The sequence below is a fragment of the Lepidochelys olivacea genome (assembly GCF_965140295.1).
Source record: "Lepidochelys olivacea isolate rLepOli2 genome assembly, chromosome: 1".
In the NCBI taxonomy this organism is placed as follows: Eukaryota; Metazoa; Chordata; order Testudines; family Cheloniidae; genus Lepidochelys; species Lepidochelys olivacea.
Genome location: NC_140411.1, coordinates 28,159,027 through 28,172,880, shown reverse-complemented (window position 1 = coordinate 28,172,880; position 13,854 = coordinate 28,159,027). Strand labels below are relative to the sequence as shown.

General features: G+C 39.8%; 1 protein-coding gene across 1 annotated transcript in view; it reads right to left on the bottom strand.

Annotated features, from left to right (window-relative positions):
* Positions 1-3,398: 3,398 nt before the first annotated feature.
* MTNR1B (melatonin receptor 1B) overlaps positions 3,399-13,854 on the bottom strand; it is a gene marked incomplete at both ends in the record, with an annotated part of 52,608 nt that continues 42,152 nt past the window's right edge. Inside the window, one exon of the mRNA XM_084618621.1 lies at positions 3,399-4,267. Within this exon, the coding sequence (XP_084474747.1) occupies positions 3,399-4,267 (869 nt within the window). The remainder of the gene's footprint in view (positions 4,268-13,854) is intronic.

Genomic DNA, 13,854 nt, shown 5'->3' with positions numbered 1-13,854 from the left:
TTATCCACATCCTTCTTGAAGTGTGGGGCCCAAAACTGGACCCAGTACTCCAGATGAGGCCTCACCAATGTTGAATAGAGGGGAACGATCACGTCCCTCGATCTGCTCGCTATGCCCCTACTTATACATCCCAAAATGCCATTGGCCTTCTTGGCAACAAGGGCACACTGCTGACTCATATCCAGCTTCTCGTCCACTGTCACCCCTAGGTCCTTTTCCGCAGAACTTTTCATCAGATTTGTCACTTTGCCATATAGTTTTGACTTTAGATGGTTTTCATTGCCTGCCATAAAATCTATTAAAGTGAGTTCATTCTTTGAAATTTGTCTCTAAAAATAGGGTCCTATGTTTAATGTGTTTTAGTGACTCCATATGCAATTTGCTTAGTGCACAAGTTTTAAAATATTTTTCCTAAAGGTCAGCACAGTAAATCCAATTTGGAGTGTGAAAATCAAGTTGAGTTCCTTCCTTCTTACTCAGCATCACCAATGACTGAAAGATAGCTAATGTAACGCCAATATTTAAAAAGGGCTCTAGAGGTGATCCTGGCAATTACAGACCGGTAAGACTAACGTCAGTACCGGGCAAATAAGTTGAAACAATAGTAAAGAATAAAATTGTCAGACACATAGAAGAACATAAATTGTTGGGCAAAAGTCAACATGGTTTCTGTAAAAGGAAATCATGTCTTACTAATCTATTAGAGTTCTTTGAAGGGGTCAACAAACATGTGGACAAGGGGGATCCAGTGGACATAATGTACTTAGATTTCCAGAAAGCCTCGCCAAAGGCTCTTACGTAAATTAAGTTGTCATGGGCTAAGAGGGAAGATCCTTTCATGGATTGAGAACTGGTTAAAAGACAGGGAACAAAGCAATAAATGGTAAATTTTCAGAATCGAGAGGGATAACATAGGTGTTCCCCAAGGGTCAGTCCTAGGACCAATTCTATTCAACTTATTCATAAATGATCTGGAGAAAGGGGTAAACAGTGAGGTGGCAAAGTTTGCAGATGATACTAAACTGCTCAAGATAGTTAAGACCAAAGCAGACTGTGAAGAACTTCAAAAAGATCTCACAAAACTAAGTGATTGGTCAACAAAATGGCAAACGAAACGTAATGTGGATAAATGTAAAGTAATGCACATTGCAAAAATAACCCCAACTATACATACAATATGATGGGGACTAATTTAGCTACAACTAATCAGGAAAAAGATCTTGGAGTCATCGTGGATAGTTCTCTGAAGACGTCCATGCAGTGTGCAGCGGCGGTCAAAAAAGCAAACAGGATGTTAGGAATCATTTAAAAAGGGATAGAGAATAAGATGGAGAATATCTTATTGCCCTTATACAAATCCATGGTACACTCACACCTTGAATACTGCGCATAGATGTGGTCCCCTCATCTCAAAAAATATATACTGGCATTAGAAAAGGTTCAGAAAAAGGCAACTAAAATGATTAGGGGTTTGGAACAAGTCCCATATGAGGAGAGATTAAAGAGGCTAGGACTTTTCAGCTTGGAAAAGAGGAGACTAAGGGGGGGGATATGATAGAAGTCTATAAAATCATGAATGGTGTAGAGAAAGTGAATAAGGAAAAGTTATTTACTTGTTCCCATAATATAAGAACTAGGGGCCACAAAATGAAATTAATGGGTAGCAGGTTTAAAACAAATTAAAGGAAGTTCTTCTTCACAAAGCACACAGTCAACCTGTGGAACTCCTTGCCTGAGGAGGTTGTGAAGGCTAGGACTATAACAGGGTTTAAAAGAGAACTGGATAAATTCATGGAGGCTAAATCCATTAATGGCTATTAGCCAGGATAGGTAAGGAATGGTGTCCCTCACCTCTGTTTGTCAGAGGGTGGAGATGGATGGCAGGAGAGAGATCACTTGATCATTACCTGTTAGGTTCACTCCCTCTGGGGCACCTGGCAGTGGCCACTGTCAGTAGACAGGATCCTGGGCTGGATGGACCTTTGGTCTAACTCAGTATGGCCGTTCTTAAGTTCTTATGTACTGTAGTAATAAAGATGATGCGAGCTAAATTATACAGGCCATAGTGGGGTGTGCAGGTGTAACCCATGTTGTAATTTGGCCTGCATGATAGCTGTTAGTGGAGAAGGAAAGAGAAGGCTGAGTTTGCAGAGCTGACCAAAAAAACCCCTCCCTTTTATCCTGTAAACTGTGCAGAGTTGAGCTGGAGTCACACTAAGAGACCACAAACATGGAACCTCATCCTGATATTTTTAGAGCAGAACCCCACTTGAAACAGGCAACCCCACCTGCCCCATGTACAAAAAACCTTTAAATATCTCAGGGGAGATTTTCTCAAAAGTGTTCAGTAGTGGCCAAATGCTGCCCGCACTGAAGTCAGTGAGAGTCAATGAAGTAAATGAGCGTTTCACCACTGACTCCAATGGGAGCAGAGCTAGGTCAATGCTGAGTACTTTTGAAAAGTGACACCGTTAGTGACTCCCCTTCATTTTACATGATTCTGTTTGGAATTCATTGTTCCATATAGTTTTTGGAGCCTACAACTTCCAAATGAACTATATATACTATATATAAAATTAAGAAGGCAATATTTATACTATACATTTTATATCTGTTATTTCTAAACAGTTATTATGTGTCTATTGCCCTTCAGTATACACACCACTCCACCAAGTACTAATGGGAATTCTGAGCACATATTAGAAGAAGAATCCTCAAAGTAATATAAATGTGTAAACAACTGACCAGTTACATTGTATCATCTGAAGGAAAAAAGAGAAAGAAAGAATATATACAGAAGACAAATAGAATAAATAAACTGAGATGGATATATATGAAAATCCCTGCCAGGAAAGGCATTAGTAATAAAATATTCTTGTAGGACAAAATTCTCCTCTTCAGTTCACAAGGAAAACTTGTTCCCCTACCAGTACATACACAGAAATGCCAAGTTTGACACATAGAGGGAAAGCACAGTATCTACGTCAATTTCCATGTGCAAATATGACAGGAAAAATATGCCCTCAGCCTTGACTACTATACCTCTAAGCAAATGCATTCATTATATTTTCTAAGAGCCAAATTCTGACCTTGGATAAATGCATGACCCCCACTGAAGTCAATGACTGCCTCATCCACATTTTGAGAACAGGATTAGTCTCTCAGAAATAAAGCAGCTGGCATTCATGTTCTACTTTAATTCTGAAGCTGATTTCAAATTGGTATCTTGTATAAAATATGAATTTAGAAGAGCAGTGTGTTTTATCAAGACAACAGTATTCCAGTCACTGTATGACATTAAAATTGAAAGAACAGAAAAGTAAGCAAGAATGAGTGTAATCTTACAATTACATCACTGGAGTTCTCAATGACACTTCTTTGCATTCACCATAACACATTTACAAGGTATCAGTTTTGATTTGGTCATTGTTGTTTAAAGCAGGAGAAGGCTTGGTCTTTGGACCTTCAGTCCCCCCTTTGGATGTGTCCTGAAAGAAAAGCCTTGGCATCCACAGTGACATTAGGATTCGTTTATATTCTTTCCGAAAATTCTGGTTAAGAAGTCCGTATATTATTGCATTAAGGCAACTGTTGAAGTAGGCCATGAAATAGCTTATGACGAACAACCACTCAGGAATTTTTGGTGCCATTTCCAAAGGATTGATAGCTACAGCTAGTCCAATGAAGTTCAGTGGTGCCCAACAAAAGGCAAAGATCACGAAAACCACGAACATGGTGAGAAAGTTTCTGAAGTCACTTGGCTTCAGTCTTGGTTTTATTTCTGATTTGACTCTTCTTCTTACTTGAATCACTAAGATCCAAATCCGAAAGTAGCAGAAGCTCACAATAGTGATAGGTACTATGAAATGAATTATGACAACAGCGATGGTGTAATAGGAGCTAGCAGTCTGAACAAATGTGCATGAATAGATGCGCGGATCATACTCTAAAGAGCCAACGAAAAAATTTGGCACAGTTGCAACAACTGTTAACACCCAAATTAGGCAGACGTATAGCATTGTGTTCCACCAGGTATAGACTTTGTCATAAGCAAAGCTATGGCATATATAGCAGTATCTGTTTATTGCAATTGCAGCAATGTTGAAGATGGAGCCTATTACGCTTAGTCCCATCACAAAGCCACTCAGTTTACAGTGCATTTCACCCAAGGACCATCCATTGTGGAAAATGGCTAAGAGCACCAGTGGATATGGATACAAGGCCACCACCAGGTCTGCCAAAGCCAGGCTAACCACAAATGCATTACCTACGGAAGAAGAAAAGAGAGGCAAATAAATATACTCATATTTATGAAACAGAAGAAAATAGTTTCAAACATTTGTAACACGAACGTGTTCAAGGTACCAGCAAGAAGCAGCTATTTCAATAGCAACCTTTCTGTACATGAGATCTAGCTCTGTCATACAGAACAAGCTATCACATAAATGTTAGCTGCTGCTGAGCAGCTGCTGAGTGGCTTATAGCTATTAGTGACTGCACTTAGGCCAGAGGATCTTCCCACAGGAAATACCCTACTGCCAGGATCACTTTACTATTCTACCACTGTTTATAAACTTAAATATCAATAATCCATTATATATAAACTAAGTCACTTTAGTGTAACCAACTCCAGCAGCCTTGTGCAAAAATGTGATTGAAAAGGCAGCTTGGGTAGGCAGATACTTGTGTAGAGGATCGTTATAGGCTGCCTCTGTAATACACCTTGGGATTCAACAAACTGCAAAGGGAAAAATGGCACGAAGATCAGGGATGATGGTACCAGGATGATGCATTATATGTTTATTTCAAATAGCTACACAATAAGCTGAACTACAGATATTTTCTTTGGCATGTTGCCTACCCTTCTGCAACTAGTTTGCAATTGAATCAATTTAGGAGGAAGAGTGAAACACTTCCATCATCTTCTATACAAAAGCACACCAAACTATGTAAAAATCAAAAATACAGGAATGCAATGGAAAGAAAAAGTATTTAAATGCACAGAAGTCTAGATTCTTTTCTATTTTTGATGTTAAAAGAAACTTCAACAATAAAAGTGAGACTTATTGTCTCTCTCTAAATAATACCCTTTTCATCTATTTGAAGTTTCTGAACTGTATCTATAAAATCCTTCTTGTATAAAACGGTAAGACATCAAGATTTATATTTGAAATGTGAAATACGTTACACTAAATAGTGGTTCCATTGATTTTGTGGGAAGAATACCAAATACCTTCCTAGCAACTTCCCAAAGTAATATAATAGGAGAGTTACTAATATTAGGTTTCTGACATTCAGGAAACATAAAAAATGTTCTTAGCTTGGCTGTTTGTTTGCTTGTTTTTATTGAAATCCATATAGTACTAGTAAAAAAAAAATCCTTTAAACTGTGAATGTAATTGTGAAAAAGACCAGTGTATTTTAAAATTATGTGTGGGCATAAATCTGGTGTTCATTTACAGTGAACAATTAAGGGCTCAATCCTGGAAGATGCTGAGCATTTTGTTCCTGATCCAGTGACACACCTATGCACATGCTTAATTTTAGGCATATAAATAAACCATATGCTTAAGTACATTGCTGAGTCTGGTCCATAGTGCTTAGTCCTCTGCAGGATTCAACACTCAGAAAAAATGGCAAGACCAGTGCCCATACAAATTTCTCCACACACTTTAGCAAATATACCTTAACCATACGGAAGGAATATGGAGCTCTGCTACTCCCCTCTACTCAAAGGGAGATCTTCTTCCATCAACCCCTTCACATGGGGGAAGGGAGACTTACGATACTACCAAGAAGGACCTTGAACAGATCACTGCAGTCTACGTGGATTTGGGAAGAAGGATAAAAGAGTTTGGTGTTCTCATCCAACACAAGTGGTATTCTCGTCCGTCCTCTCTGTTGAAGGAAAAGGCCTGGGCAGAAACCATCAAATAGCGGAAGTAAATGTGTGGTTACACCGGTGGTGTCGGCAAATGGGCTTTGGCTTCTTCAACAACAAGCTGATGTTCCAGAAAAGAGGATTACTGTGCTGGGATGGGCTCTATCTATCTAATACTAGGAAGAGCATCCTGGGACATTGTCTGGCTAACCTGATGAGAGTTTTAAACTAGGTCCAATGGTGGATGGTGACAAAAATACAGCCAATGTGTATCTATGGTCAAGTAACAAAGACAAGGGAAAGGGGCTAATTGCTGAAGAAGGGTCTAGAAATAACAACTACATTCAAAAGGCAAAAAGAAAAGCAACAGGGTAATCTGCAAAGTATCTTCAATGCCTGTATGCGATTGCAAGGAGTATGGGGAAGAAGCAAGATGAACTAAAAGTCATAGTATATGAAGAAAATTGTAGTAAGATGAGGTCCTGAAACATAAACCCTTATATCAGAGGCCTGGTATGAAGCCTAAGGCCTGAACTAAAGTAATGGTCAAGACTTTGCTAACATAAAGCAAAGTTAAGCTGTGAGCCAGAGGCAGGCCCTGCTCACAGAAGCTGGCAAGGAAAGGGCTGATGTTGCAAAAATATACGTACCTAAAAGGTACTGGACACTCGATACCAGAACACTCCAATACTTGCACATTCCACACACATAACAAGGAACAGGCTGACCCATCCTAAAGACAGGGGCAAAAGGGTAATATGATGGATAGAGATGTTTTGTTCGAACCAACATGTATAAGGTGAGAGGCGGAACCTTGCTACGTAGAGGGGTTGCACCGCAATATGTCCAGAATGATGCGTAATTTGTTTGTACCTGTATATAAGAATGCATCCCTGAGTGGATGTCTTTGTCCGGCCTAGGGGGCAGTGGAGTGTCCCACCACTGACTGAGCTGTGTCCATTGTCAGGGGGCACATATTCGTAGTATGTCCTCTAGAGTCTGCTGGAAGCTATTACTGTGCTTCGTTTGACAGTAAACCTGGCCAGGTGCCTTTGTACCTTAACGGAGTCTGTGGACATGGGGGTTCTCTCAGGGTCTGCTGTGCCAGCGATCTGCAGAGCCGGGGCAGCACACAGAGGGAACACATGCACACGGACAACTGTTATCAACATTGAACAGAGCAGAGCACCACACTGGTGGCGTCTGACAACAAAAATTATGACTTAATTGGCATGACAGAGACTTGGTAGAACAACTCCCATGATTGGAGTACCTGCATTGTGTAATATAGCTTGTTCCAAAAGGATACGTATAAGAAAAAAGGAGGAGATGTTGTGCTGTATGTCAAGAATGAATACACTTATTCTGAGGTCCAAGGGCAAATGAGTCACAGGCCTACTAAGTCTCTGGGTGAGGATAAGAAGGGAAAAGAACAGTAGTGATGTTATGATGGGAGTCTATTATAGACCACCAAATCAGAAAGAGAAAGTGGATGAGTAATTCTATAAACAGTTAATAAGATTAGCTAACACATAAGCTAGTATTAATGGGGGATATTAAATTCAATGATATATATTGGAAGACTATTGCAGCAAAATATAATATATCCTGCAAATTCTTAGCATGTATAGGGGAAAGCTTTCTGATTCAGAAAGTTGAGGAAACAACTAGGGGGTCATCCATTTTGGATCTGGTTTTGACCAACAGGGATGAATTAGCTACAAACATGAAAGTGGTCAGGAACTTGGGAGGAAGTGATCATGATATGATAGAATTCAAGATTCTATGGAAAGAAGGACATGAGAACAGCAAAACATGGACACAGGATTTCAGAAAGGTGGATTTCAACCAACTCAGAGAAATAGTAGGCAAGGTCCCAGGGGAAGACCAATTAAGAAGAAAAGGAGTCGAAGGGAGCTGTCAGTTCTTAAAATACGTAATACTAGAGGCTCAACATCAAGTTATTCCAATGCAGGGGAAAGATAAAAAGAGCCACAGGAGGCTAATGTGGCTGCTCAAGGAGCTTTTTAGCTATCCAAAACCAAAAGGGATACATACAGGAAATGGAAGGAGGGGCATGTGACCAAGGAGGTATACATGGGAATAGTGCAAGCACATAGGGACAAAATCAGGAAAGCTAAGGCAAAGAATGAGTTACAGCTGGCAAGAAATGTTAGAAACAACAGGAAGGGGTTCTTCAAATATGTCAGACAAAAAGCAAGATCTAGGATGGTATGGGTCCACTGCTCAATGGAGAAGGTGAGCTGGTAATGGAAGATGATAGAAAGGCAGAGACGCTCAATGCCTACTTTGCTTCAGTCTTCTCACAAAAAATAATGTGACCAGATGACTAGTGAAGTTACCATAGACAATAAAGGGGAAGGGATGCAGATCAGAGTAAGTTAAGAATATGTCAGAGATCTTCTGACCCATTTGAATAAATTCAAATCAGCAGGGCCAGATGCTATTCACCCAATGGTACTGAAGGAATTAGCTGAAGAAATCTCGGAATCTCGGCAATAATACTTACAAACTCATGGATGACAGGCGAGGTCCCATAAGACCAGAGAAGGGCTACTAATATAGTGCCTAGCTTTAAAAAGTGGGGAAAGGAGGAATTGGGGAACTATAGACCAGTCAGCCTGACTTTGATACCTGGGAAGCTACTCAAGCAATGTATAAAATATTCAATTTGCGAATAGCTGGAAAGTGGAGGGGTAATCACTAGCAGCCAGCATGGATTTACCAAGAACAAATCATGCCAGACTAGCTTGATTTCCTTCATTGACAGGCTAACTGATTTGGTGGATAGGGCGAATGTAGTGGATATAATATACTTAGATTTCATCAGTGGTTTTGACACAGTCCCACATGACATTCAGATAAGTACGCTGGAGAAATGCGGGCTTGACAGAACTTCCAGTAAGTGGCTACATATTTGGTTAAACAACTGCAAAGAGTAGCTCATGCGCAAATAAATTGGTTAGTCTCTAAGGTGCCACAAGTACTCCTTTTCTTTTTATTAATGGAATGATGTCGGATTGGAGGGAGGTCTCAAATGGGGTTCAACAGGGATCTGTTCTGGGTCCAGTCTTGTTTAAATCTTTATTAATGACCTAATGTAGGTATAGAGAGCATACTGTTTAAATTGGCAGATGACACAAAGCTAGACAGGCTGCAAACACTTTGGAGGATAGAGCTAAAATTCAGAGGGATCTCTAGAAATTGGAGACCTGGGCTATAGACAATGAAACAAAATTCAACAAAGACAAATGTAAGGTGCTACATTTGGGGAAGAAAAACCAAATGCACTAATACAGAATGGGGGATAACTGACTTGACAGCAGCACTGCTGAGAAGGATCTGGGAGTTGTAGCGGAACACAATCTCAACATGAGTTAGCAATGCGAAACTGTTGCAAGAAAATGCAATTTTAGGTTGCATTAACAGAGGCATAGCATACAAGTCATGGGAAGTGATAGTACTGCTCTACTCGGTACTACTTAGGCCTCTGCTGGAGTAGTATATCCAATTTTGGTCACCAGTGTATAGAAAGGATATAGAGAAACTGGAATAGATCCAGAGGTGAGCGACACAGATGATCAAAGGGATGGAATGCAAGCCATCTGAGCAAAGGCTGAAGGAACTCGGCTTGTTTAGTTTGGAAAAGAGGAGATTAATGGGGGATATGACAGCAGTCTTCAGATACTGAAAGGCTGCCATAAAAAAGATGGAGAAACGTTGTTCTCTTTTTACCACAGAGGACAGGAAAAGAGGCAATGGGTTCAAACTGCAGCATAGCAAATTTATATTAAATCTCAAGGATAACTTCTTAACTGTAAGAACAGTAGGACAATGGAACAGACTGCCTAAGGAGGTTGTGGAAGCTTCTTTTCTGGAGATTTTCAAAAGGAGGCTGGATAGCCATCTGTCATGGATGGTTTAGACAAAATAAATCCTGCATTTTGGCAGGTGGTTAGACTAGATGAGCCTTGCAGTCCCCTCTAACCCTATGATTCTACCTTCCCACCACAGCCAGCACAGGTGGTCTGCAATGAGAGGAGACCAGCTTACCTCAAGACTAATGCAGAGGGAGCTCCTTGCTATAAATTTGGCAGCACTTTGCAGGGCCAGGTCCTGCCTGCTTTATGATTCCCAGGATGCACAAACACCTTGATGTCCATTGTTCATTCCAAAACTCAGTAGCGTGTTGGAATAATTTTCTTTGAGACTGTTGGATCCCTTTTTCTGTACTGTATCTCTAAGAGGTAGAGTCCAGAACTCAAAATGAGGATGGGGAGGGGGCAGGGGTTAAAATGACTTTAAGATAGCTTCCTGCCCTCCCAATCCTGAGTTGCTCTCATGGCTGGAGAGCCCCTGGCATCATTTAGATAGCCCTAAGAGTCAAATCTATGGCAGCTTCCCAGAATCTCCTCAGACCCACCCCAAAACTCTCTTCCTGCCCCCAGCTCCATTCCTGGTATGCACCTTACATCGAGATTGTGAAGAGGTCCTCAAAAGGCAGCCTTATGGTTGTCTTCTGCAGTGCCTGGGCTAGGGGAATCCTCCATAAGTCAGATGTAGGGGGTTTACAGCCCTTTTACTCAGGGCTGATTACCCAATAGGGAGACTAAGCACATGCTTAGGGCACCAGCAAAGCAGGGGGCACCAAAAAAATGAGATTTTTTTTAAAATTTGATATTTCAAAAAAAAGCATCCAAGTAGTCATCATGGGAAAAATCAGAACATTGTTAGACTTCCTTACATTCCACTACACACTCTTCCCCAATTTTTCTGTTCTCTTTGTATTACTTATCCCCACCTAAACCAGGGGAGTGTCCTAATAACGTAGATCAAAATAATGTGAGGAAATCAGATCCTGTTATGTATTTGCAATACATTTATGTTTTATTATTGATAAATTCTTCTGAGTTATATGTACTTGATTTGTTTTTTCTCATATATATATATATATATATATATATAAATAGTGTACGTTGTGTAATTTTTTTTTTAAGTTCAGATAACTGAGATAAGGGGCAGGATGAAACGTAAGCAACTGAGTGGAGCACAGAAACATAAACTGGCAGAAGAAAAGAAACAAAAAACTAGTGAAATTTTCCAAAATCTTCCAAAGCTGACATCATTTTTCAAAGCGAATCCATCAGAAACAACATCTTCTCTCAGTAGCACAGATAGCATTCCAAAATCTGTAGGTGTTTCAGAGACTGACCCTTCTTCTATTGGTGAAACAAACACCATTCCAGAATATGTGGATGTGTCAGAGACTGTAACTGATCATCCTACTGCTGGTGGTAAAACAGACATTGTTCTAGAAGGTGTGGATGTGTCAGAGACTGAACCTGCTCATGCTGTAAATAATAGGAGAAAAGATCCTGGTATGTGGGTTGATTTCAGTACCGATGATGTAGCTTACTGGATAGAATCATAGAATACCAGAGTTGGAAGGAACCTAAGGAGATCATCTAGTCCAACCTCCTGCTCAAAGCAGGACCAATCCCCAATTTTTTCCCCGATCCCTAAACGGCCCCCTCAAGGATTGAACTCACAACCCTGGCTTTAGCAGGCCAGTGCTCAAACCACTGAGCTATCATGGACCAAAGGACTATCAATACCACACTGGGCCATATGAGAAATCACGTTGGACTTTTACCAATGGCAAACAAATACGATATTGTCCAGAAAAAGAAGCTTTTAGAACAGAACAAATATGCCATATTCATACCATGTGCTGCACACTCTCTCAGTCTTGTTGGCCGCGGTGCTGTTGATTAGTTGTCCAGTGGCAGTACAATTTTTCTCAACAGTCCAGTTACTTTATACATTTTTCTCTGCCTCAACACACCGATGGGAAGTTCTTAAAACATATTTGGGCAATGATCGTGTGTTGAAATCTCTTTGTAATACTCGCTGGGAGGCACATGCAGTGGCAACAAGTGCAATTCTGGAGTCCTACTCAAAGATTGTGGATGCATTAGAAAGTATAGCTGAACACCAATCACAAAAGGGAGAAACTATACGAGAGGCAGAAAACATTGCAAACAAGATGCAAGAACTAGAGTTTGTATTCATGTTGACCATATGGAATGAAATTTTACAACACTTTTACCACACAAAACAAGCTCTCCAAGAAAAAGAATTGGATTTGAAAACATGTGCAGACCTCTGTCAATCATTAGCAGACCACTTACACACTTGGAGGAATGATTTCAAAAGGTCTGAAGACATATCAAAAGATATCTTGCCTGATACTAACTACAAAGAAGCCCAGTCCTGCAAGCGAATCAGGACACAACAAGCAAATGATAGCAGTGCAACAGAAACAGGATCAGCATTGAATCCTAGAGATAAATTTTGCATATCTACTTACTATGCTATAATTGATACACTTGAAGCTCGTATGAAGAGGAGAAGTGACGTGTACAAAGAAGCATCAAGTAGATTTTCTTTTCTAAAGAATATGGATTTATCTTATGAACAATATTCACAAGGTTCCCAAAAGCTGGTTGACTCATACCCTGTTGACTTGAACATGAATTTCTGTGAAGAAGTATGGCACTTCCACTGTTATATGCGCGCAAAGTTTAATGAAACAGGAAAAATGAAATTCAGTCACATTGATCTTCATGACACAATATTGAAAGAGGGAATACAATGTGTATTTCCAAATGTAGAGATCGCACTATGTATTTTTCTAACATTGATGATTACTAACTGCTCCGCAGAATACTCTTTTCCTTAGCTGAAAAGAATAAAAAACCCTCAGAGAACAATGTGTCAGAACAGACTTGATTCACTTTCCCTATTGTGTATGGAAGCAGACATGCTTCGTTAAGTCAGCTTTGATGAACTCATCCAGAATTTTGCAATCAGAAAGAAGCTAGAAAGAAGCTATTTTAATTTCAGCATACATGTAAGTTTTATGTCATTTCAAAAAATAAAATTTTATTTTACGGTATAGTATTGTTTTTATTTCGAATTACATATGGGGGGGGCACCATAATCTTTTCAGTGCTTAGGGCCTCGAAAGGTCTTAATCCGGCCCTGCCTTTACTCCACTCCACTCCACCCTTTTCACTTAGCATAGAGGGGACAGAGCGGGGTAGGGAGGATTTCACCATGGTGTATGTGCTTCATGGTAGTAAGTAGCTTCACCACATTTTCCCTACATTGTGATATCTTTTGGGGAGAGAAAATTTAATCCATGACAACACAGATTAAATGTCCATAAATCCCCTTAAACATCAACCAGGCACATATCTCAATTCAGCTAAAGGAATCACCTATTACTTTCAGAAAATTCTACCTGGCTTCTAGCCATCAGGAGATCTTCCCCATATAATTAAATCATTTACCTTTCACACACACTTACAGGTGCAGCTTTTTATTAAATGCTGTTTAAAGGTAATCCAGAAAAGCAGGTGGTGGTCCTGCTGCAGCAGTGGCATCAAGCCTTCTCTCCTTGTGAGAACATCTGTGAGATCCATGAACGTACTCAGTATTTGTCTTACTGACGTCTTTCAAGGGATCAATCTGTCTCTAGTCCTGGAGGGGGCACGGATGGAGAAACCTTGGTAATAGCTAATTAAATGCAAGTCTGATTTCAGAGTTATCAGCTAAAGCCGCACTGTGGAGAAGGTTAGGCTAGGTTGAGATGTCTGGGAAATGATTTATCCCTATGAAACATTGTGATTAAAACAATTTTATTTTTAATTTTCAACAAAATTTTTCTTCAAATATTTTCAGGTTTTTGTCAAAAAAATGAAAATGGTTCAGTTTAAAAGAAAAATTTCACCTTTCAGTGGCTGAAAAGTGAAGTTTTTATTCAAAAAAAGAAAACCTTTCAGGAAAGTGGAAAATATTTGGTAAATATTTCTGTTTAGTCAAGAAGCTATTTTCTGCTGAGGAAATATTTAGATGGGAAATTTTCGACAAGCTCTAATACTGCATAA